Source organism: Rhipicephalus sanguineus, chromosome 10 (genome assembly GCF_013339695.2).
Source record: "Rhipicephalus sanguineus isolate Rsan-2018 chromosome 10, BIME_Rsan_1.4, whole genome shotgun sequence".
NCBI classification, from domain to species: Eukaryota; Metazoa; Arthropoda; class Arachnida; order Ixodida; family Ixodidae; genus Rhipicephalus; species Rhipicephalus sanguineus.
Genome location: NC_051185.1, coordinates 23,191,176 through 23,217,969, shown reverse-complemented (window position 1 = coordinate 23,217,969; position 26,794 = coordinate 23,191,176). Strand labels below are relative to the sequence as shown.

General features: G+C 43.8%; 1 protein-coding gene across 1 annotated transcript in view; it reads right to left on the bottom strand.

Annotated features, from left to right (window-relative positions):
• Positions 1-26,608, bottom strand: part of LOC119407251 (myotubularin-related protein 14) — a 34,887-nt gene extending 8,279 nt beyond the window's left edge. Inside the window, exons 1-18 of the mRNA XM_037674130.2 lie at positions 26,385-26,608; positions 22,340-22,405; positions 20,808-20,908; positions 18,777-18,897; positions 15,807-15,882; positions 13,248-13,337; positions 11,824-11,944; positions 9,044-9,160; positions 7,671-7,744; positions 7,469-7,539; positions 6,399-6,476; positions 5,908-5,971; positions 4,665-4,827; positions 3,678-3,714; positions 2,848-2,912; positions 2,702-2,760; positions 1,255-1,390; positions 360-539 (exon numbers count right to left, since the gene is read on the bottom strand). Coding sequence (XP_037530058.1) covers positions 360-539; positions 1,255-1,390; positions 2,702-2,760; positions 2,848-2,912; positions 3,678-3,714; positions 4,665-4,827; positions 5,908-5,971; positions 6,399-6,476; positions 7,469-7,539; positions 7,671-7,744; positions 9,044-9,160; positions 11,824-11,944; positions 13,248-13,337; positions 15,807-15,882; positions 18,777-18,897; positions 20,808-20,908; positions 22,340-22,405; positions 26,385-26,567 — 1,802 coding nt within the window. The 5' untranslated portion in view covers positions 26,568-26,608. The remainder of the gene's footprint in view (positions 1-359; positions 540-1,254; positions 1,391-2,701; positions 2,761-2,847; positions 2,913-3,677; positions 3,715-4,664; positions 4,828-5,907; positions 5,972-6,398; positions 6,477-7,468; positions 7,540-7,670; positions 7,745-9,043; positions 9,161-11,823; positions 11,945-13,247; positions 13,338-15,806; positions 15,883-18,776; positions 18,898-20,807; positions 20,909-22,339; positions 22,406-26,384) is intronic.
• Between the last annotated feature and the right edge of the window lie 186 nt (positions 26,609-26,794).

The window sequence follows — 26,794 nt, the reverse complement described above, 5'->3', positions numbered from 1 at the left end:
GACTTTTTGTTCACCACTAAGAAAGTAATAATCAACTGATTTAATTACTTCCGAAGGTTCTACATGCCAAAAAGACGTTATGATAATGAGACGCACCGTAATGGGGGACTCCGGATTAATTTTGACCACCTGAGGTTTTTAACATGGACCTAAATACAAGTACACGGATGTTCTTGCATTTTTACCTACATCAATCAATCTTCACACAGCACTTCAAATGCTGCCGCCTGTGTGCTTTGATGCATCTGGTGCAGGATGTGGCGAAAGTGATCACATCACTGAAAGTGGCAGCTCGAAAATACCGCCAGCGGTAACCTACGATGCACGGCTACAATGGACGGTAACGTCAAATTCCTTACCTGCCGGCACTGACAGAAGAGGAGCTCTCGGACCGATGTCGCAATGATGTGGGCACCGCCATGGGGCTGCTAGGGGGCACGGAACCCCGGCCATTGGTCACGGTACTGGCCGCACTTTCGCTGCTGTTGGTCATCGTAGGAGGTGTGGCGGCCCCATTCCTACCGGGGCATACGTAGTTCCTGCAGACCATACAACACAACAAAACGGGTTACAGCAAACGTTTCGGTAATACTGCCATCAGTCTGGGGTTCACATCCCAATTTTTAGTTCTTGTATATTTTCATTTATGGCTGTACAAGAAAAGCACTCATTTTTTAGGTACACAGCGATTTCGTCTACTCTAATGCCACTCCAGTCCAGGGTGATTGAATGAATGAACGAATGAAAGCAGTACAGTGGTTATAACAGGCGGGCGACCCTTATTAACACCAAGCTAAATGTTTCATGCCACTTCACATTTAAATGTTGTAGTATGTGCCAATAGAAGCAACAGAATTCAATAGAAAATATTAAAGTTGGGCCAGCTAGTAATTCGTTCACACAGGAAAAAAAAATTTAAAAAAAGAGAAATATAGGGTCAAGAAAGACATGGGCAAAATGAGCACGGAAATCAACAAAAATTTTTTATTTGCGCTAAATTTGTCACAGTGATGAGACATTTAAACTGCAACAATAAGCTGAAGGCTTTCGCTTGAGATGTTGAGAAAACAATAAACATGTTACGCGCGCAGTGAAACGTCAAGAAATGAGTGATCGGCAACCTCCATTCCGATTGTGACAGAAATAGCGCAACTTTTACAAGAAAGCACATTAGTTGCACATAAGCAGAATGCTCCCTCAGACAATCGTTGAATTCACAGTGCTTGAAAGTGATGAGAAGGTCAATCAACTTGCCCATTGCTCAGGGGGTACTCGTCACCGGAGTCTACAGGCACCGGAAAGTAGAGCGGCGGCACGTCCTGGCTCCATCCGCTCGTCGAGCTGCTGCAGCTGCTGTTGAGGCTCGTGTTGCTACCACGCATCTCCTCTTCTGTTGGCAAAAAAATAAACAAGTAACACTGCACTCCCATATCTGAATAAGAGGCTAGCTGGAAACATGCATGGCAGCAGAGTGATCCAAGCTAATAGTAAATTGAATACACTCAAACCTCGATATAACGAACACGGATATAACGAATTATCGGTTATAACGAAGGAAATGAAGAATAGTCTTCTCAAAGCTACAGTGTTACAAATAAACGTTTATAACGAATTTTCGGATATAACGAAGTTATTTTCGTGACAGATGTGACTTTGTTATAATGAGGTTTGAGTGTATCAATACTACTAGTATCAACAGTGTTTTTAAAATTTTGTAGTGTTAAAAAAAAGCTATAGTCAGTTACAAACTAAGAGTACAAGCTCTACCCCCAAAACTGCAGTGCGCCTGCCATTCATCTGTGCGAGTTATACTAGGTGGTTTCCGTCGTAACAATGTGTACTTTTTCCTGCTAATGTAAATACTACTGCACATATTAATGATTTAAAATTCTGTCATCCCTACTTCAATTATTACGTTTCCCCATGAAGTGATGTCAGAATCTTTGCTGAAATTGGCCAGGAAGTTCAAGTTCTCCAACCGAAAGCCAGCGACACGAACGTGCGTCTGTAGGGCAAAATAACCTAACTGAAATTTGCGAAACGTGCTTGACATCACGAAAACCAGCAAATGTGATTGGATCTGGTATCAGCGCAAATTCCCTCTAGGTGTGACAGCGATGGCTATGGGCGGAGTTTACATTTATTCTTAGATTGCAACAGACTATACACATATACGTATTATGACGGACTTGCTTTAGCGAGATTCACCTACACAACACAGATGTGTCATGCGACGAAGCAGACTAACACCGGTGTCACACGATGCACTGCTGATCGCGATTAAGTCTGATCCTGATAAAACTGCTTAAGAGTGATTGGCTCCCTTCTGCAGCTCGCATAAAGAAGCCAATCACGATCGAGAAATTCGATCCAGATCCAGATCAGGCTCGATCGCGATCAAAAGTGACTGTTTGACACCGGTGTAACAGAGAGAACTGCTGTGCCATGAAACGTACCATATGAGACCTCTAATACCAGACTGCTAATATATATTGAAGCATTTTGTGCAGCCTTTCAGATTCAAAATATCTGTGTTCGACTACAGCATCACCAGTAGTACTACAGTAGTTTGCTAGTGACAGTGCCATCAGTAGTTTTGCTATTCTTGACAAGTGACAATATTTTGTGACACCTGACCATTCCCCCCCTTCTAGTGAAGAAAACATAGATCAGCGACGAATTGAAGTTGCTCTACACTTACCAAGAAATATGCTTTCAAGGTTGCTCTCCGACGTGTTCCTCCGTTCCCTCTGCATTTTTCTGCGAGATTTACGAAAGCAGACAGTAAGACATGAGACCTTGCACAAACCAGAGCACCAAAAATCTCCCCCGAAGTCAAGCACTTACAGTGAGAGTACGGAGAACTCTTCTGTGTCGAGGTGCTTGAGCATGTTGAAACAAAAATAGAAGATCTGCAAAGGATTGATGACAACAGCGGGTCTTGATATTGCGCCAATTGTGCGCTAACAGAACAGGCAACTAAAAAACAGATTGTGTTGCCTAAACACAGTCAACAGATGCCAACCAGGAAAATTTGCCAACTTCCAAACTATTTTTGCATTGGTACACATTGCGTCATTAAAAATTAAATTCTGTGGTTTTACCAGCCAAAGCCACGATACTAGTATCATTATGAGGCGAGCCATAATGGGGGTCTCTAGATTAACTTTGACCACCTCAGTTTTGTTTGAACGTGCACCAAAATCTAAGTAGTACACAGGGCGTTTTTACATTTTGCCTCCACTGAAATGTGATCGGCATGACCAACATACAGGAATGTGCACTTGTACTTAGAAGCTCAACTCTACGGCCTACTTGCACAACCTACCACGGCAGGCAAGTTTTCTTGCTGTACAAGTTCAGCACCTCCATTATCAAGTAAAAATTTTGCTGAAAGATACTGGTGTGTTTTTTCTGTTCATGTGTGTTGTATTTGTTAGTGCCACACTGCTCTCTTTCATGAAGCAATGGACTGCCTCAACTTTTGCACTGCTAAACTTCAGAACTGCAAGCCAGGTACAATGCAGTACTATTATCGCCAGCACCCCCACCCCGTATCTCAATTGGTTGCTACAAAATTGACAAACACTTGATGCAGAAAACTTCCAGCCAAGCGAACACGTCACATATGGTAATAAGTAAAGAAAGGAGCACAGTGGTGCTTGAGGACGACTCACCTCTTCTCCTTTGCTTAGCCGGTCACGCAAATCGTGGCTGCAATAAAAGAAAAAAAAAGAAAGAGAGATGCTGAGTAATGCTCATGTTGGAAGTCATGCTGCTGTAACATCACCCAACAATTCTGTCAAAGCTCAGTTCCTCCTGTTTCGTGTAACAAGAACCAATTAGAAAAAGTTCTCTGTTAACAGAATGCTTTCCAGTTGGTACTTTACACATTCCAGAGGTAACGAAAATTTCTGTGTGAGCCTAGCGAGGAATTCCACAAAAGCACAATTTTAAAAACAAAATGAGAAATGTTTTGTTTTTTTTACACAAGCCAAAATTTTCGGCAGGCAGGTAGCTTCCAAACTCAGGAGCGCTTGCCCTATCAGGAAAACATGAGCAAGCAAAGCTTGGCTAGTGCATGCCTGACTTATCACTTTTCTTTCTTTCCATCGCCCTGCGCAACGCTCCCAGCTAACCTTTTCCTTCATCCATGCTGAGAATCCGACCTTCATGCACGTGTTTAGCAGTGTGACACATCAGTTGCTACAAGCAACAACAGGCATGCATTTATATCCAGGCAACAATGAAACATGTCAACACGAAATGACAAGTGACCTCAGCCAAAAGATCAGACTGCCACATCCGAAACGGCGGCTGATCGCCAACAGTCGAGATTAGAAAAAAGCGCGTACAAATATGCACATAACCAGCGCACCTTCGAGGGCCGCATTTCTGTACACTCGCTGGTTTTTCGCACACGATGCCGTCACTGAAATCTGTGAGTTATAAAAGTTTCGCATAAAAAGGAAGACAAGCCATTTTGGTTGATGCAGTGCACATGGGAGGAAGAATAATTAAGAAGCACAGGACAGTGCCTGCCCCGTGTTTCTTGATTCTTCATCCTCGTTTCGCGTATGCACCATCAACCTAAGATGAGCGCGTACCAACTAGCTCACGTCTCCACTGTCATGAAGAAAAGCCAGGGCATGGCAGCCACGTACCAGAAGAGGAACCAGTCGTAGGCAACCGTGAGGTAGGCCATCTCGAGGGGCGACAGGTTCGGGTGGATCTTGTTGTCCGCCCAGAGCGAGAGCCGCAGCAGCGAGATGAACAGGGGCGTCCGGTCCCAGCCGGAGATGCAGTGTACCAGGAGACCCGACGTGCCTGTATTGTTGCGACACGCGATACACCGCAGCTTTCAGGGGCTGCACACACTGCACTGCACACAATCAACCTGCACGTCTGACAAACGACGCACGCATTCACGCAGAACACTATCCACACCCTACCCTCCGCCAAAAGGAAATTTATGAGTGGCACGAGCAACGAGCGACTCTTGTTTCTCTTCTAAGCACTTCCAGTCGAGCACTCACTTCCAATTTTCCAAATATTCAGAAAATTTGTTTTAGAAAATAAAACTGGAATTAAATGAATGGTTCTGGTTCATGAGTTATATTGGATACATATGATATGGGAGCATAACTTTACTTGAGGTAAGGGCCGATTAACTGTCAGGATAATTAATGAAAATAACCAAATGAGTTCATCGAAAGAGCAAACGCTTTTCCTGTGAGCAGCTGAGATCGTTGCGACACCTGACGGAGATCTCAAACACACGCTTCTTTCTACGTGGCCTCTTTGAGATTCGCTTTGGTAGCGCGCTAAACACAAGCTTATGGTAGCCGCTAAACACAAGCTTAACTCAAGGAATACTTCAGGGCACATGAACAGCAATGTGCGAGTGGGCAAGATTTTTAGGGTCACCTGCCGATTTTCCCGCAGGGTCGCCTGCAGGGTCGCCTGCAGATAAGGGTCCTCTGCAGATTTTTTTATTCATTCATTACGACAGTCCGCTAATGAACCCTTCAGGAATACCCCATTTAGAACCTTGTTCGTCCTACTTGTTAGTCCCGTCACATGCGCTGATAGTCTATGTAGTGTCTACATGCACCAACTGGCCTATGCCAGGACTCTTGCTAATGCACGATTTTCATGTCGCGCTTGATTCTAGTGCAAGTGTCATGTTTCAAAGAATTTTCCTGGAACGACGGGGCTTCTAAGCAGAGACTGAACATGGCAAGCGCGCAACACAGCCTCTACTAAAGCTGCGAGCAATGCAGCCAATACACTCGTCGTGTCCCATGACGGACACACAAAGGTTTGGCAGCACTGCATGCAAGTGTGGAATTTAATTGCATGCAGCACAATAGCGCACCGTTTCAAAAGACCTGAAGCCGAGCTCACCGTCAAAAGTGTATTTCAGGAGCAGTTTAAGGTAATTTCTTGTGAGCATCACGACGTCCCACGTCTGAAAGTGAATGAAAGAAAAAAAAACATAAGTCAATGCGTAACAGAATTAACTGACACAGTGGCAATAAAACATAAAAGCAGAAAGTGACTACAAGAAACTTAAGAAAAAAATCCATTGATTTAGCCATGAGGAATACCTGCACGACGTATACTACACTTTTTTGTACTTCCCACTTTCTTGAAGACAGCGCGTAAAATCTCTTCCAAAATATGACAACTTTGTTCATTCAGTTCACAAACTACAAGCGTTACAAACGTCAATACTCACAAAATCTTAATTTAAGGGGGAAAAAACTTCATATTGAGCACATGCACCAAGTGCCGAGTCATCTGCCTGACAATACTAAAAGCACAGCTTCTCAATATCTTTAATTAGGCAAGAACCTGTAATGAAAAGAAAAAAAAAAGAAAAGAAAACCACTTGCCTTGTACATTGTCCAGTCAATATTGAGCTGAGAGGTGATGGCGTCATCAGGAATGTTCAGGGGGGCATTCACAAAATGCTGCAAAGCAAAGCGGTGAACAAACGCGCCGTATAAAAACGCATAAGTACATACTTCATTTTTTGAAGCTAGTAACACTACCTTGCTTCTACCAATTTTTAAAAAAAAAGAACCACAATGAATGCTTATGATTCCTGGTTGAGAAAGTCACCGCACAAGAAAAAAAAATTCGGAAGCCCATGCCCAACCGGGAAAATGGGGGCAAGCGAAACTTTGCGTCTGCACGCCTGATGTACACTGAAACCTCGATATAACGAACACGAATATAACGAATTATTGGTTATAACGAAGTAAATGAAGAATAGTCTTGTCATAGCTACAGTGTTAAGAATAAACGTTTATAACGAATTTTCAGATATAACGAAGTTATTTTCATGGCAGATGTGACTTTGTTATAATGAGGCTTGAGTGTACTACATTTTCATGGTGAAACTTGTGACGCACAAAAAAGACATGGACAATGCGCATCGTCCAGTCGTCACTTTTTTTGTCCGTGTCTTTTTTGTGTGCCACAAGGTTGACCATGTATCACCGCCGAGAAGCCCATTCCTACGTCCTTTCTAGAACTACTTTTCTTTCTTTCGAATTGCGCAATGCTCCCTCCTAACTGTTTCCTTCTTCCATGCCGGGAATTGGACCTTCAGCCACATGCTCAGCAGCGCAACACTTGACCACATTCATGCATTCGCGTCCAGGCAACAGTGAAATGTGGCGATGCGAAATGACAAATGACCTCGATAAAAGACCAGATAGCTGTATCGGAAACGGCCGATTGCCGACAAGTCCACAATCGAGAGAGCATCAATTATTGGAAAACGGCGCGTCCAAATACATGCATGTGACCGGCGCACCTTCGAGGGCCACATTTCTGTACGCTCGACGGCGCCGGGTTTATCGAATACACCGCCGCCAGTGAAATTAGTGACTTATAAAAGCTCCGCTTAAAATTCGCGAGATGTTACAAACGACGGAAACGAAAGATCTCAAAATACCTGATCCCAGTCGTAGATGAGTCCCTCCCCACTGTAATCATTGTCTCGGTAATGCTTGAAGAACTCGCAACCTGAAAAAATATTCAGAAATTTGATTCTCAAGTCATTGAAGACACCAATTAGTACTACTACTCGCAAACAGCTAATGTGGATTTTTTTAAAATATTAACGATAAAGCTAGGCATAATGCTTGATAACATACCTGGGTAGGGAAGGTTGTAGATGGTGAACCCGTTGTACCTGTTTTCTTTGTCAACCTTTTCAGAAGACGTTACTCTGCAAAGAGATAAAGTTCACAGGGAAAACAGAAACCATTCAGATCACTTAGAACAACAGAGAGCTGAGCTAGTTGACAAGTATTCATTCTAAAAAGACAGGGCGTGCAAACACGGACACAAGAAAGAAGTCAGGACACCACAATCGCCGACTAACAGCTGAAGAGACGCACAACGGCGGAAAAGAAAGAAGGCACGAAAACTTATCCGCGCATGCCCATGCAATAGGCGAACCTATCAATCCGGCACGCGAGGAGGTCTACCAAGGAAGAGGCGAACCTATCAATCCGGCACGCGAGGAGGTCTACCAAGGAAGATAACTGTTAATGCAAGATTCAGATCACCTTTTTCTGGGAAGAATGATGCTGAGCAAATGCTATTTGACAGGTGTCTTTAAAATATTGCATCACAGCTTACTTGAGTTATGGTGCTTTATTTGGCAAACAGTACTGCATGCAGTGTATGTACAGTCACCATCAAAAGTTTAAGGACACGAGACACAAGAAAGGGCCTTGAATTCATATTTCTGGCCTGCTCTAAAACACACGAACACATGCTGCGCAGTTCGCCCGAATATAGTCACAAACTGCTGGGAAATTAAAAGTTTTCTCAGACCTAGTGGTCTCTAAACTTCTGATGCCAACTGTACGTGCATAGCAAATTGCTATATTGCAGTTTATGTAGGCATGTAAATTATCGTGCATCGAAAACTATAATGCTGCCCCAGTGGTTTAGTGATTATGGTGCTCAGCTGCCGAGCTGGAGGATGCGGGTTCAATCCTGGCAGCGGGGGTCGCATTTTGACGGAGGCGAAATGCTGGAGGCCTGTGTACTGTGAAATTATCCGCAGCCCTCCACTATGGCATTTCTCATAGCCTGAGTCACTTCGGGACATTAACAGCCATAAAGTCACCAACTAATCAAGAGCATAGTTAAGTTTCAAACATGGTGTTTAAAGTTACTATGCCTGCTTGCAATGGTTTTGTTAGAGACCAGTTGTAACAAAAATAGTTGTGCGCAATTTGTAAATTTCAGCAAGAACTGTTACATTTTTAGTCAAAAAAACATTTGGTTCCACAAGAAAGTGAAACGAAAAGCAAGAGCACCGAACACAATGTGCTTATATTTTGCATAAATTGCAGAAATTTGTAATAAATAATGCCACAGTTAAATACCGAACATACCAAAAAGATAGCTTACTAAATACTTTGCCCAAATCGAACACTCAATTTATTTAAAATTTCTAAGCTAGCCATCCATGCTTCAGCTCTGCGAGTGCACGTAACTTCAGCCCACTCACTTGAGGAAGAACTTGACCTTCTTGTTCTCGACCATGAAGTCGCAAATATGGTCGACAGAGAGTAGTCTCAGTAGCCGGATGTCCTCCATGCGCAATGTACTGAACAACGGCCAGTGGCTAAAGAAAAAAAGAGAGAAAGAAAAAATTGGAGGTGACCATTAATCCTTGACTAGTAGGTGTATGGTAGGGGCACTAGCACCTCGGCATTCATATGTCCTGGCGTATTCCTTGGGTTAAAGGGACACAAAACGAAACAATGAATCGGTTTAGTATGATAAATTGTACTCTGAGAAGTCTAATATCATTATTTTCATCATCACAGGTTTATCAATAGAGGAGGAAATCAAGATCAAAGTATCAAGTTTAAATTTCGCGCTGAAGTCACCGCATGTGACCTCAGGGATTTCAAAGCATATTTTTCGGATTTTGGCGACATTGACTCAACAAAAATTTTTGAAACTTGGTATGTTAAGTCTATGGCCCTCTCAAAAGACAACATGTTTCATTTTAACTGCTTAGGAACTAAGTAGGATCTAGTAGATGCTGTCAAAACCTATGACATCACGAAGTTTGGTGCGGGAATTCCAAGGTGGCATCGCCAACCACGTTTTCTTTTTGCGCATTTCCTCCCTTGCCAAGCATCTTCTAGCAGCAAGCGTGGTGCTTTTGGAATTGTCAAAGAGTAATTTACTAATACGAGAAAAATCGTTTTTCTCTTTAGTGTCCTTTTAACTTTTTGTTTAGTCACACTGCGGAAGCAGATCTCAGAGGCCATTTAGAGAGAAGCACATGGTCCAGGTCTGCTCCACCTGTTGTTGAAACGACCCCAGCAGCTCACAAGAAGAAAACCTCTGCTCTTTCAATGAACTCCTTCAATTAATTTTCATTAATTATCCTGACAGTTAGTTGGCCCTTATCTTGTTAACACGCTCAGATATCATATGTATCCAATGTAACTCTTACCTTGCACCAGAACCATTGACTTCATACCAGTTTTATTTTTAGAAAACTTTATGAATATTCGCGAAACCGGAAGTAAGAGCCTGACCGAAAGTGCTTAGAAGGGAAAGGAGAACGTCACTTGTTGCTCGTGCCGCAATGGGAACCAGCAGACCCAAACTTTCTCAAAGGCTTCCAACACTGGTTGCATTATTGAGAGGTATCTTTAATTAATGGCTTAAATAATGAAACGGTAACAATAAGAGCACCCTTTCCCACTTAAGCTAGATATTACGAACAAAAAGAAAGCAGTGCTAAGTTCGAGAAAACACAGCACCTTAAAAGGACAGCAGAGAAAATATAATCTGTCATATACTGTATAAAAAAGAAAAAGGAAAAACGAGTGGCAATTACTGCATTGGAGCTCTCGCACCCAGTCACCAAGACGTCAAAGATCGTAGATTTTGAAAGCAACTGCTAGGGTGCATATAATTATTCATCAGTAATACTGGATCAAATTGTGGTCTCAGAGACCAGAAAACCCAACGTGGCTAACTTAAGGGTGTTTTATTAACCAATGCATCGTGCCGACGTAACGGTGTCAAGGTTTTGGCAAGAAATTTTTTAAAAACCGATCTTTGACTTCAGCCTCCCTTCTGATAACGAACCTACGATAGTGAAATTAATGAGATCAGAATTCTCAGACAATACTAATCAGTTTAATAAATGGTTCTAGCATTTCCATTTGGCAGGCTGCAACAACCGCAGACAACGCCGAGGCACATTAGATGGTCCTGCTTCAAGGGACACTAAAGGCAAATAAAAATTTATGTTAGAGTGAAAGCCCAATGTATGACAATTTCTAAAACGGCAATATTATCAACAGCAGTGCCCTACTTACCGAGAAATTAAGCTAAATGTATCACATGACGAGCGCCACGAGTGGGACATTTTCGAAGTGATCCCGATGACGTAGGGAAGTCGGCCTACAATAAATCACTAGTAATCAAACTAGCAGCAGTAAAAAAAGAACATTCCGAGCATCAAAAGACGTAATAAAATGCTGTTTGTTCGTTTCCGCTTGATTCATGGAAAACAAAACCTCCGTGGCGTTGCCATGGGGAACGGCGCGCGTGGTTCAAAGGTTCCGTTTTCGCCGAGCTGTGCCTCGCCCGTCTCAGTGGTAGTTTCGGGATTGCGTACTGCCGTGCGTGTTTTGCGCGCTCGTGAAAATCGCTCTGACAGAAAGTTCGACAAAATGCCGCATGCGTGTGATATTGCCGGATGCCCGAATGGTGCACAACGCCAGTGCTGCAGCAAGGAAACCGGTGTGTCTTTTCACTGGGTGCCGCGGAATGAACCCTTACGCTCGAAGTGGTTTAGTGTCATGCCATTGCGCCAGTGTGCTAAACAGTCGAAACCTCTGCGTGTGTGCTCGCTGCACTTTCGTACTGAGGATTACGAGACCAACCGCAACTTGGTGACGGCTTTGAATGTGCCCATCCGAGCAAGTCTTTGCCGCAGCGCCGTTGTTGCTACTGTGGGTCCCGCTACTTCCGCTCGGCTGCTACTAGTGTCGGCGGCCGCGCAGTAAAAGCGGGCAACGTTGGGCATGGCAGCAGTGACGTATGAGAGTCATATTTTCAGGCGTGAGATTTGAAGCGCGCTAACGCGATGCGGACCACTAAAAACGTGATTTTAGTTCAAAATAAGCACTTCCTTTGCACAAAAGCGGCGCTACGAGGTTCCTGGACCGCTATTTCAACAATCAACGTCGACTTAATATTTGCCTTTAGTGTCCCTTTCAGCGTCACAATTTTTTTTCTTCCCTTCTCACTCACCCAGCAGTGGCTGGCGGAGCATTGTCCTTCGCCAGGTCGATGAAGTTCTCGTCCTCCGTGAGACTGTCAGCTGCCGCAACGGTGGCATTGGCTTCCGTGTCCGCGTAGTCTGACGGCAGCCCTACAAACATTGCAAGGCCAAAGAAACAGTAGCAGCGAAAGCTGTCAGGACCATTCACACAGAAGAACTAAGCTGAAGAGCAGATACAAACAAAGAAAGAAATATAAACAGCTTGAAACTGCAACCTGTTCCTAACAATAATATTAATAATAATAATAATAATAATAATAATAATAATAATAATAATAATAATAATAATAATAATTGTTGGGGTTTAACGCCCCAAAACCAAGTTACGATTATGAGGGATGTCGTAGTGGAGGGCTCCGGAAATTTCAACCACCTGGGGTTCTTTAACGTGCACCTAAATCTAAGTACACGGCCTCTAGCATTTTCGCCTCCATCGAAAATGCGGGTGCAGCGGCCAACCTGCTCCTAACCCCTTCCAGATGAGACCTAGATATTCCATTGCAAGAAAAATAATGTCATGATACATTGATTTATGTTTTATAGTAATTAATCTTCACAAAATTTTATTTACATATCTACTTATTCAGAAGTCCTTCGTGTTCTGTTTTTGGATAAATAAAATTAAATATCAGCCTAAAAACATAGCTCAATTTCGTTTTTGGTTATATTCGTTTCAAGCACAGAGAAATGATATTTTTGATGTGACTCGCGGAAAGCGGCATGTCGAACGGCGATCATAGGCAGCAGTAAACTGCAAAATGAAGTTAAATGAAGACACATTTATTGCGTAGGAGATTCAATTCATCCAAACCTCGGTGTATCTTGCTCTTTCTTTAAGCCACCTAATGGGCTTAAATAAATTGCAATGATCCCTTTCAACAAAACGAAAGGGCCACATGTGGGTGTGTGAGCATTCAAGACGTTTAATATAAATGATATTCTGTTATATTTGGTTCCTCCTTCTGGCGTTAAATGACCTTGTGACTTTGCAAAATGAAATGAGCTAAATTTGTGCTAAAAATGCAGCAGTTAACAATTCACAAACAAGTGTGCACACAGTCTCACTGTGGAGATGTTTTGAAAATTATGACTGCTGAAAAGTTTGAGCCAATGAAAGCAGACGAAGCTAAATAAAAAAAGCCAGAGGAACGCCTGAAGACATACAGAAGGGCTAGACAAACCTGTCCATTATCTATAATTCCCATGGCAACTAAATAATTGGAGCGCCACAGCTCCTTCTAGTGACTTTAGTCAAGAACTGTACGTCTCAAAATTTTTACCCTGTCCAAAGCATCGCACTAGGTCTGCTTGCGCCGTAGCAACACAGGGTAAAACGCTTGTTTACAGAAAATTTATGCAACAGACTTTGACCCACGCATTGAAGCCAGCTTACCTAAAGAGTGCGGCTGCAAGGGCTCCGTGTTGTTGGACGCTCGCGTGTTTCCATTGTCCACGTTTCTCCGGTTCTCCGTAGACCGCTTATCTGGAAACGCACAGCAATACGCAACAAGAAGCGAAGCTCTCGAGATTGCTACGGCGAGCAACATTGAAAGAAACGAGAACACTCTCCATTGTCTTCAGCTCTGGCTTCTCTGTTATCAATTTCTCTCTTTGTGATGGTAAAGTATGCATACAGTGGAACCTCGTTAATGCGTACCTGCCGGGAACGCCGCATAACTACGCACTAAACGGTAGTACGCATTAACCACCAAGTAAAAATTTGCATCTCCTCGCATACGCCATCGCCGCCAGCAAAGAAATAAATACAGTGCTACAGCAAATATTGCCTAAAGTACCCGCTGCAAAGCCTTTTCTTTCTTTTTCCCAAACTGGAGAAAAGATTCTGGTACTCTCGCACGACCGTCTGATAGTGCCGATAGCACGCGGTGGCGACGCCAAGGAGCATTTTGGAAAGAACGGACAGTATCGGCTTTCCGCGATATATGTGAGTGCGTCTGTACTGCGATCTGCTACTAAACGAAAACTGACACAGTTCCAGTGAAACGCGGTACGGCTGCGTGGAGCCGATCGTCTCCTGGCTAGTTGCGTGCAGCGCGTCGCCTTCTCGGCTCACGGCCTTACTGCCGGGCCGCTTGCTGTACAGCACGCGCGCATTTGTCGTGGGAGTGTTCTTCGTACCCACTTCGCTCCAGACCGTGCACAGATGCGGCGATGAGCACAGATGAGTTTGTTCGGTTAACGCGGCGATGACGAACTTCCTGCAAGCGATGCACACTCCGCGACGCTCTAGCGGTCCTGGCAGCGGACGGAAGCGCGTTTCGGTGGTCGCCCAATAAAAACGTGCAGTATGGTTACAACAGCGCTACGCTTGCTGTACCGTACGCGTGCGTTTAGCATGATAGCGTCTATGCAAAGAGGTTTCTCGTCGCCCACGACGAGCAACGCTCAACTCCGCAACAGCGAGCTGCTTTCGTTTCTACAAAGCGGCGCGCGCTTTGAACACGGTCCCGCACAACGAGGCGGCAGCGATCGGCGGCCCAGCGCGTTCAGGTTGTCGCCTATTAAAAGCGTGCAGTAGGCTTAAAGCAGTGCTGCGCCGCACGCGTGCCCGAACAGATATCTGAAGATACTTATTGTGATAAGGTTGTCGGCTATAAGTCATGCTGGCGCGTTCGTCGGTGGCCGCCGCCTCACCTTCGTTCTTTCCCGATGCTTACCCGCAAAGGCATCGCCGCAATCGCGCGGAAGTCGGAATCGGTGATCGACCGATCTACGCACTTCTCGAAAAGACTGAAAACCTTTGGCGGCACATTGTGGCGTCGGGAAGTTCAGTGGCGCAGTAAAATTTTATGGCACAAGACGTTATCGCGGTACGCAGGGTACGCACTAACCGGTAGGCGTAGGGTGAAACACTACGGCTTAAGCGGTCAGCGAATGTATTAGGCTCTATGAGACTCGGTCGGGGATTCGTCGCAACTACGTTTTAACCGTTAGTACGCTTAAAGCGGGTACGTATTAACGAGGTTAGACTGTACAAGATAAGATAGCACCTGACCATGTGGGAATGCCCCCTTTGAAGATAACGGTTTTTATTTACCCACTTTCAAGATTGTGCTACGTGCGGTACTTCTAGACTGACACAGACACATTACAACCCAAATGTTTACACCTGCTTTTAGCTCATGAGACTTGTCACGACTAACAATGATGAAAATAATGAAAACCAGCAGAAGGTTGTGTCAAAGAAACGAGCCCTCAAAAATTCCCTTAGTTCATTCAATGATGACAATAGTGTGAGTAATGACAAAAAGCATAACTTAACTCTCTTACGATGTCAAAATGCTTTGATATATCATCCATTTTGATGAAATAAGTGGAGAGGTGCAGAAGCTTACAAAACAAAATCGTTACCCATGGATCTGTGCATACATTTTTCACAGAAACAGACCTGGCATGTCTTCATGGACAGCATAGCTTAATGCTTCGTAGCTTAGTATCGGATCTGCTGGATGTCATTGCCAACTCTACTGTAGGTGCGTACATTTGCCCGTTTCTCTCTCCGACTGTTCAGTGAACTTCTCATTATACCTCCTATCATATTCTATATCGTGCCATTACTTCCTGTGTAAGGTCAAACCTTTGTTCCAATGTGGTTTAGTTGCAGCTGTACTATTGTAAACTTCTAAATAGGACCAACTGCACGATAACGAAATTAATAAGAATAAATGTACGTGCGCGTCAGCCGACACTATCTCGTACTCCCCAATTCTCTAATCCATCCACATTGTCGAACCACCAAAATTCATATAAGAAGCCAAGGCCTCGTATAATACAGCTAGACGTCACTATTACCGAGTCACAGTAAGGCGTCTGTACAAACTCACGGCGTCTAAATAAGCAAGTCCCGCTCCGCATATTCGTAGCATGACAGCATTAAATTAAGCCCTGGATATTGAGTCAGCTATACAACAAAGCCACAACAGTTACGCACCAGAAAAGAGGAAGTCAAAACCAGAGCGGCTGTAGATCTCGGCACCACCTGCCAGTGTTGCCGACCTGCAGATGTGCTGAAAACCGAGAAAAACAGAACACTTAACATTAGGGATGAAATTAATCAAGCGAAAAAACAATTAAAACAAGCTCAGCAATAACAGAAAAGCCTGCCTAAGAGTAGCCGAAAACAGGGAGAAATATTTCATCCAAACAATACATGTTACGATTCAGCTCGTTCTAATCGTCATTAACAGCAGCATATTAAGTAACAGAAAAACTGCTGCCGGTATTGCAACAACGAAAGCTGTTTACAGTTAACTAGGCATCAAATAATGTAGCGAATCGTAGTAGTTTCTTTTTTACAGAAGCCGAATTGCTTGGTAAACAAAAGTTCCTAAATTAGAAAAAAAAATTCAGTGGCAATTTAGCGGTGAACATGAAAGAAATGTGTTGGCATTGCCCTCAATTACTTCTAATAACCATCAATTACCTTGAATGTGAATAATAGTGAACATGGGTCAGCAGTGTTTGCATTATGATAGTTAATATGGCAGGCAAGCCACATGCGCACTGTCAGCTTTACGCAAGCTTATGCATTAATTTGTTTTCCCGAATTCACCTATGCTAATGGTGACACATTAACCCATTAAGGGGGGACACTGTACTTGAGAGAGAAATGCTAAATTTTTTCATATATTTAAAAACAAACTTAACAGTATGATTCAGTTTTTAATGCTGATTTTGAAAATGTAATTATTTTTTTCCTATGTCAATTAGTTTTTGAGATATCTTAAAATTAATTACCCATTGTTTCCAGGTACGGTACACAAAAAAATTTTATTAGAGAGCTACTATTGACACATGCCTTGATACTAATGAACATAAGGCACACAGGGGTCGGAATGCTTTTTTGATCTGATGATCTTTAGCTAGGTTGTAGCACCTTGATTTTCAGTGTTGCAGACACACCCACTTTATGCTCCAATTTTGTGCCAAATATAAAATGTTTGAAGATATTATTCAAAAATTCACAACTACCCCTGTGTGCACTACAGATAGAGCTACATGTCACAACAAAAATGACAGTCCTAGCTGCTCTGAAGGCAGAGATATCTTTCTGGCAAGTTTGCAACCGCAGCAAAATTTGAATCCTGAGAAATCGTGAAAAAACACAACAAGTCCATTTTGAGCAAACTCTAGCATGGAATAGTCGTGTATTTACAATAATTTACAATTTCAGCATTCTCGGTAGGCACCAGGCAGGTAGTCCTTCTGCTTTGAGTCCCCTAAATGCCTTTTTTTCAACGCCCGCTGCATGTTTTCTGCAGAGGCACGCTTGCGAGCTGATGCTGTTGATCTGCGACGGTCTTTTTCTGCCATGCGTTTTTTAGCCGAAGGTCCAGGTCCAGACACATTCATTGTAGCGAAGATCTCATTCAGCGCTGTTTGGTGATTGCCAGTGGTCTTCATAGCGCGCGTAGCAAGAATGTTCACAACGAACGGGTTACACGTTTTTCCGCTGTTCACGCGCGGCGAGCTCCACACCGGCGCGTTATCACCGCAGATCTCGCACGACGTAACAATCTTTACGGCGAGGCCGTATTCGCGCTCACCTATGCGCAGACACATCGCCGTCGCACCCTTTGCACTTCACGTTTGACTGCAGAGCGTTTAGAGCGTCGAGGCTCACCAGAGCGAAGCGCGTCTCCATCACGTCCGAGCCAGCCGCGGCGTCGTCCGTGGCAGTGTCGTTTGCACAAGCGAGAAGACCCGATTTTCGCGTGATGGCCGGCGTTTATGCTAGGTTCCGGAGTTTTACTTCCGCGTTTTTCTCGATCTTCAACAGATCAGCGGGCTCCAACATGACGGTGTCGCGCCGAAACGTCTGTCGAACGTGGTCGCTGTCAGAGCCGCTTTCACCCGCTAGGCCTAACCCACAGTCAGCGTCTTCGGGGGCGCTTGGCACGGGAGGCAAACTACCGTCGACATCTTCTGAAGGTGATCGGCGCTTCTTTTGAAAGTTGTACACTTTCCGTTTCTTTGTCCGCCCACCGAATTTGTACTTCGTAGCGAACTTTGGCTTCGAGTTCGGCATGGTTGCGCGTTTCAGCCGCGTTGTCCGACGCGAACTCCCGCGGCCCGAGCAGACGACTGTGGAAATCTGCCAATGGCGTGCGCGCTCACTGTCACGTGCACTGGTAGACCAATAGGACCGCGCATCGGGACTAGCTTTTCGCGGGCTTTTTCTGAGTGGCCGCTTGGCGTATGCAGTAGTGGTGGCGCGAAAAATAAAAAAGAAACGCGGCTCTTTCGAACGGGACCAAGATGGCCGCGAGCAGAAACGTAGAATGGCAGCTGCGCGTCCTGCAAAAAAGCCCATTTTTGCGCGTCCATCGAGAAATATTCGCGTCACATGCATGATATAAAACGCTACTGCGGCTAAAATATCAATCCAGGACGCGTGAAAATTTGCCAGATTATGCATCAGTCACTGTAAAATCCGAAAATAACATTTTCAAAAAAACGATTTTTTCGCGATTTTTCGGTTTCTAAGACCCGTGTCCCCCCTTAACAGTTTTGATGTTTTGAGGAGTTGTTTCCTTGAAACAGTTATTTATTTAAAAGTTGGTATTGAACATTTCTCTCTTAAAAAGCATGCTTTTGGTGTTGCAAAAAAAAACTGAAGCACATATGAAGGCCAATTCAATTAATGGTGTTTACAGCTAATTACTCATGAAAAAGAGGCCAGCTACCTGCTAATAACTAACAACAAAAGCAAAACAAGCACATAGAAATTTTTAGCGTTCTGAGAATGGTTTCATCATTCTGACAATTTTAATTTCTAACAAAGAAGAGCCCTTCTATCAAGCGGACTAGCTACACTCTTCCGAAACAGTTTGGGGACAGTTTGGCAAGAACAAGTTGTGCTCATTCGAAATGAGGAAGGGGTTAGCAAACACAAGTTTACCTTTCCTTCATACAAAATGACAGGGACCGGAAAACGTGTGCGACACCTTGCGATCCGAGCCTTCTGAATCTGCTCCCGCAAGTCCTGCACATCCGGAAGTGACGTCAGTCCACCAGCCAGCCTGCAAAAAACACGACAACACGACATCACTAATGTGTCGCACGGACAAGCTGCAAGCTGTAGCCGTTCACAGAAAGGTTAGCGAACTTGCTTCTATATTCGTTCGTCACCGCTAAAAAGAGGTGACCTCTACAGCGCAAAAGAAGACAATGAAAAGAACGCCCGCGACAGGACGGCCTCTTCTTTGTTCCTACGTATTCATTGTCTTCAACTTCAGCGTGTTTCATGAACACCATCAAGATGAACCAAGTCACCCAAATCAAGGCATAGGCGATTTTATTTTTAGGTCTGGCAATCCCATGTCCCCAATTTCCCAAAGGGTGGATGCACTCCCAAATGGCTTAAATCTTTGCTCCGCTGAGCACCAGGCCAGAAGTTTAAGTAGAATGGAAGACAGGGAGAGTTGGTTGAAATGCATGGTGCTTGAACAGTGCAAAGGACAAGACCAAGGAAGAAAAGACAGCGCTGTATGTGTCTTTTCTTTCTTGGTCCTGTCTTTTGCGCTGTTGTTCAAACACCGTGCCACAAGCCTGTTTGTGCCAATTTTACCAGCAGGTACCCTGCTGCAATGATCCTCTGCCACTTATGGGAGCGGTGAACACTCGACCATTTTACCAAGGCTGTGGCGGAACAAACTACCCCAAGAGACCCTTGCAGATCATTACGCAATCATCGTTCTAGATAAGTACCCACACACAACTGGCTACACAAACAGCTATTCCTATGAAGCACAAGTTACATCACCATGCTATATAGGTGAAGCTGCCTTTACCTAACGTTTCACTGTTCCGATAGGTGGACAATAAAAGCTGGGTTTTTATCACAACTTACCCAAAAATGCCATTTATGCGACAACTCATTTTGCAAAGAACAATGTAGAGATGACCTGAGGCGCGTACAGTAAACAATGACACAATCACCCTTAAGATTGGCGTATGCAGGGCTTGCGAAGAAAACTGGCCCGATGCCAAGGAAAACAAAGACGATATCTCAGCTGTGAAGGCACTCAAGCTACTTGTTCCGAGAGAGTACAATCCCAGTCAAGAAATAACGGAGTCCGAGTAGTTTGTGCAACTTTAAACCAATTCAGGTCAGGCCAATTCAGGGCAATGGAGTCTAGGCGCTCTGGAACTAGAGGTAATGAGTTTTGTTTCTAAAAAGGCAGTCAGAAAGACGTCAGCGATGCAAGCAGCAGCACTGCGTGACACACGAGCGTTGCACTACATGGTGAGACACATGGTGCAGTTAAGTATCAATTTTAAGCACAACCATTAGCTTAATGCAAACTAGGTTTACCCTATTAAAATGTTATACATCAAAAATGCATAAACACTCTTGCACAATAACCACACAACTGATATGAACAAAACGTCCCTCACGTGTGAGATTATGTCTGATTTCAACGAAAGAAGAAAAAGCTGAATTTCAATTTAGCGTCTCATACTTTCAACAACGATTTCCGAAAATTAGTTAGTCGAGAAATGAAAGTTTTAGGGGTGCAGTTTATGAGTTCAATACTCTGCACCAAAAACAAGAAATTGCATGTCTGTGAGCCGGCATTCAATACAGAATATAAGGCACCATAACTCCAATGTGCAAGTATGTTCCAATGCTTAGAAGTACGTTGCTAAAAAAAGTCTCACGATCAAGGGCAGTGTTCGTCACACATCAATTCCACCCAATTTACCGATTAAGTTTAGTTCACACAATGACAATACGATTATCAATTGCCGAATTGGAGAGCCGATATCTAGATACTCAAATTTACGTTCTAGGGCCACTAGTACTATTTTTCCTTTGCAACAAACCGCAACATATCCAGTGCAGTTTTTCCTGTCATTCCCACGATTAGATAGGAGCTCTCAAAATAAGGTCATCGTTTTAGACCGCATGCATAAAGAACAAACGTACCTGGGAGAGGTGTCGTTGTTTTGGCTGCCAATCGGATGCTCCAGGAGAATAATCCTGTTGGGATAAGTGCTGCTCATGGAACCCTGCTCATTTTCAATAACCTGTCAAGGGAGAAAAGGATGTCACCGAAACAATTTAGTCGCGATCCATACTTTTGTAAAACACAAAAAGTAAAAAAAATTACTCATTTGAATTGAACTCACTGTAGGAACGAGCTCTTCTTACAGAAATGCAAAATGATAAATTATTCTACGAAAACTCGATCGTCGTCAATTCTGAGAACACGGGTTCATTGTTAGCAGACGCAAGTCGTTTCTTTTTGCACCTTTTATGAATTATCAAGCCCTTCTCGCGGCAATAGTGGATCTTTTGGTATTGTGAAAAAAGTAATTTAATAATGCATGAGAGACCACTTTTATTTGAAGTGGTCTAAAACCAAAGCAGCATATGATACCGAAACAACCAAAAGAGCAGTGAGACAACAAAACCTTACTACAGTACTTCATTTGTCAATGTCAAGAGCAAAACCAATGAGATTTTTTTTTATATGAATGTAATAAAGGTAAATAAGTAAAGCATTTATTACTATAACGAGGGTTCGAGTATTAGAGACAATTATCACACGGTATTACGGTATCATCTGGCTAGTACTAGAATCCCTAATCAGTCTCCATTCATCTGTCTAAAATTCTTGCTCACAAAAACGCTGTTCTCAATAATAACAATGCCCAAGGCATTTTCCGGCTTGCGTCTATAACTCATGCTCGGCCTAATGTTTACCTTCAGTGTTCCTTTAAAAATCAATATACACACACCCAGCTTTTGCAAACTAAGAAAATTTCAAGCGTACGACTCCTGGAGACTAGTTACCAATTACTTTGAATAAAGGTATTAAACTGTCACTTCGTATTACTTCTAGTCTTGAGTGCCCCTTTTAAGCATCAACAAAAGAAGAGGAACAGATAAAGGGCTTCATTTCTTCGTTAGACACACCTAACCAAGCTAAGGAAGGTGTAGGGAGACATTATTTGTGTTCTTTTAACTACAGTGTAATAATTACGAAATAAATCAAAAGAAATTAAAGTGGACGAAAAGACAACTTCCCACCGGTAGGAACCAAACCTACGACCTTCGGATAACGCTTCCGATGCTCTTCCAATTGGAGCTACGGCGACGGTCATCCTCCCGTCCACATAACTGGGTATTTCTGTGCATGTAATCGTGGGAGTGTTAGCCAGCACCGCCTATAGCCATGATGGCGAGTGTGGAACGCTCTTTTTTGCCAGCTGGCATCACGTAGCATGTGATTTTTGGATACCAATAAACACTCGCACACTACCTTAAGGCATCAAGTTTGCCAGAACGAGACCCTTGCTATTAATGAATGAAAGAAGGGGAATGAATCAGGGGCACCTTTTCGTTATCGGAACACAGATGCTAATTGTGAAACACAGATGCACGTTCTCCATTTCGAAAGCGAAACAATGTTTGAGTGCACGACCTACGACCTACGAAAGTGAGTGAGCACTTACCTTGAACACATAGTCCTTGGCGAAAAGGTCTTCGCACTTCTGCTGGATGTCAGCGTTCCGGCGAGCCTGCGAATGACAAAGAAGAACAATGGGTTACGAGTCAAAACTGCACGTGTCACGTTGAAAGCCACCCGCTGTGCAAAACAACCCCAACAGACGCGCTCGCGATGAAGAAACAACGTAGCAATCACTCACATGGGACCCCTGATTAAACTGTCAGGGCAAAAAAAACAGCAAAGCACCACTTGATTTATCACCTCTCGGACATAATCACTTCAAAAGGCATTTATAATGATCCTCTGCACGGCTGAACTCCTATACTTACTATTCATTTCAGCTAACGATTGCAAAAAACTGGTTAAGTTCACTGAATCGAAGTTTTGCTGTTTATCTTGCTGGTTATTTTAAAATACAGTAGGCAATGACTGAGACCATGCAATCTGACCAAACTTGAGCACAAGTACAAAATTAACCTTTACACTAAATCATGCAAACAAAGAGAATACCATATGATCCTTATGTTATAGTGACTAATGTAGCACAAAATAAAAAGTGTTCATTTCTACCACCGCTACATGTTTTTCATATACATGCAATCAATGTGTGTTTAAGCTCAGCACTTCCAGAGACTTCCTCTGATGTGCTCAGGTTCTGTGTGTGTATAACTGTTAGGATAAATTTTTATTTTCTATATGTATTCATTGTTCTGTTACTGTCGCTTTTAATCATGCTGCTTCAAGTTTAAATCGAGCTCACAATTATATATACGTCTATGTTCATTGAAAATTTGATTCTGCAGTACCAGACTTCGTATCCAATTAATGAAATTTAAGTAGAAATAATTAGTATTGATTAACAAGGAATGGGAGCAGCCAATTAACATTAATTACAAGAAATTCAAATCAAGATCTGCTGCAGCGCAGCTTAGCGTGAAAGCTTGGACATGTTGGTACAGCATTTTATTCTCCAGAATTAATTGCCATTTTTTTAACAGACAGTCATACTTTCTTCCAGTTCACAATGCTCACATACTTTCATACTCAGCACTGTCAAATATACCACATGCCAACTCACTGATGCTGCTGAGTGCAGTTAATTATACTAGAAAAAGGTGACACAATTGATGGTACATTTTCAAATGTTATTAATTTCTAAGAACAGCACACATCTACTGATTAAGGAAATGCAGAGAGCCAGCATGTTTGAAGATAACAAGTAGTGATAATAGTTATCTCACAGCCACGTTGCAAGATAAGATGTATAATTATGTGCTGGACTTGCCGACTGAAAACGTGTTGTTGTGTTAGTGTCGTGTTAGCAATTATTATCATTTGTCATGTTTTATCTGGCACTGCTGCATGGAGATAATAGTGTCAAATTTTTCTTTAACTTGATTAGATAGGTGACCAGTGGATAAACAAGCCCCCTGCATCGCTATGTAATCAATGAAGGGCACAAATTAGGACAAACAGACGAACACTGGACGAGCATCTGTGTTTGCCCTAACTAGCACAAACACAGGTGTCTGTCTTTGTCAGACGCTTTGTCCTAATGAATATCAACACATATGTGTTTGTCCAAGCACGAATACATCTGCATTTGTCCACATTAGGAAAAACACAGATGTTTGTCTTTGTCAGATGCTTTTTCCTAATTAGGATAAACACATCTGTGTGTGTTCACACGAAAATACATCTGTGTTTGTCCTAATTAGGACAAACGCACATGTTCGTCTTAGCTTAGTCATATGCTTTGCCTGTGCTTGTCCTAATCAGGACAAATGCAGATGTTCGTCGTATGCTTTGTCTGTGTTTGTCCAAACTAGGACAAACACAGACAACGAACAAGGGGCAAGCATCTGTGTTTGTCCTAATTTGGATACCCCATTTTACAGCTGTGTCATGCTGACTAACGCAATCAGAAGTACTCCTGCAAAGGTATGCGATGCATTGCACCCATGGTAACAGCCAGAATGTTATACACTGTGCCGAAGACCGAAAATGTTGTTTGACACGCAAACCTACTCGACTGGCTGCCACTTTCTGAATAGCCGTTGGTCAGTATGATAGCAAAGGTACTGATAAGGGGTGCAGACACGCGGGCAGTGAATCACAAAGTGCCCGCAAGCAAGATAAGTCTTGTGACTATGGGTTCACATGCAGATAATGCTAAACCTGTACAACCTGTTGGCAAAGGCACATTTCTGCAACACACACATCTCAGCTTGTGCAGATTTACTATTATGGCAGAACAGTGCAACATAAGGTACAGTGAAAAGCACAGGACACAACCCCATGCGTTTCACTGTCCCATACTTTGTGGTGTTCTGCCATAATGTTAATGAACCAAATAGCCCACCTAAGACCGCTGAGCTGATTTACAACGTTATATATGCAATGTCACAGGAGGAGTTCAGATTCAGAAAACATTGAGTCAAGCCAGTGTAGTCACAAATTACGAAAGAAAAACTAAACAAAAACAAGAAACACCGACTGTCAAGAAAAAAAGAAAAAGATGCCCACAGTGCGGAGGAACATAGTCAGGATTTTATTAGGGGCATAGGTGAACGCTCTTTAATGTACGCGTGTGTCAGGGGCATAGGCAGAATTTTTTTTGTCTGTGTGTGGAGGAGGGGGGGGATCTAACCTCCCCTCCCTCTCGGCTAGAACTGAAAGTTATTGCGTTGGGTGGTGGGGTAGAGAGGGGGGGGGGATTACAAAAAGTTACTTCTTTCTCCCAGTGTTTTGAACTGTGCTTGTTGCCCTCACGAGTTTCGTAAGGTTCGCAAGCTAGGTGCGCTGCCAAGTCACGTGACAACGCATAAACAGCAGAGGAGTAGGGTACTCCACGAGGGGAGCGAATCGCAAAAAGTGGTTGTTAGCTTATGAAATGATTAAAAGTGGGAGTGGCACTGGTGCACTTCAACGGGCCCTTCGGTACTTTTTTTTATTATTATTATTTCTAGCGCGCGCATGCCGCACGGACCAGAAAAGGAACTCGTTTTGGTCTAAATTAAAACGCCGCCGTGGCTTCCGCAGCGATAACCTACATTCGACAATGGACAACGCGAGCACACCGCCGATTCGGTGAAAACAAGAAAAGAAAAAGCGTGACGCTACAAACAAGAACAAACTCGTAGCACGAGGAAGCGGTCCAATCGAATTCCAGATACGATCGCGAGCGACAGACAGTAAACTTTCGGTCTCAAGCAACTAACGGAAGTAAACACAACACTAGAGAGATGCTAGCGAACGGGCAATCGCGTTTATTCGGCCTACAGTCGCAGCAACTAAAGTTGGTCGACCTCGGGGCAACGTGCCATCGAACTGTAAGGCAAATCGAGGCACGTGCTATTTCAACTACACCGACGTGACGACACCGGCTTGCGGTTTGCGCGACAGTTGGCACGCGACAACGGCAACTTCGAAATCGTTGTTGTCGGGTTTCGGAAAAGAGTAAACACGGGTCATCTACACCTTCGTGATTTCCATTTTTCGCAATGTCCCATATCCGCAATATGCAATTCACGGCAGTGCCAACAACGGCAACTTTGAAATCGTTCGCGACTGGCTGCAACTTCGAAATCGTTGTTGTCAGCTTTCGGAAAGAGAAAACACGAGTCGCACACGGCTTCGTGTCACACCGTGGTTTCCTTTTTCACAGTGTCCGATCTCGCAATATGCAATTCACGGCGGCGCCAACTCGCTCCACGAAACCGCGAAACAAAACGGAACGCGCAAGTCCCGGACCGAGGCACGAGATTTGTCACGAATATGCGGTCGCCTATCAAATGATAGACACACAGGGATTAGTTGGCCACATGGTGAGTCGTGCGCAAGGTTTGGATTTTGATCGGCGGATATGGATTACGAAGAACGCCTACAAGCTGTCACGCGCACGCTGTCACAGTCGCTTTGCGGCGGGGCGACTAGGCGAGTTTGTGACTAAACTTACAAAACCCAGAGCGAGCGAGCGAGGCCGCATATTGAGGTGGCAGTATTCCATTGATAACGTGTCGCTACAGCAGCCTCGTCAGTATATTCACCTGTTCGGAGTTGCTCGTGGTCGAGCTAAAGACGGTTTTGGTGCAGAACTCGAGCAGTCCCTGAAGGTCGGACGTCTTGACGACGTCCATCTGAGATGGCTGGCGCGGTGAACCCATTGTCGCTAAGGTCGGAGCGCCGGCGCGCTTGGAGAACACGGGCCTACGCTCGCCACAACGATGCATACCACGCAACCAGCAGACGCCATGTTGACAATTCCTTGACAAGGGTCATGTGACTCGCTCCGGACGCGTTAGCGGCGGCGCTGGTGATGCGCTGACTTTAACAACATGGCGGCCATCACGTGCTTTGACAGTTACCATTACCAATGTACAAAAGCATAGCCTTTGAGATTCGCAAATAAGACTCAGGGATAACTGTTGATTACTGCTTGCACTTGGTTGCTGTCTGA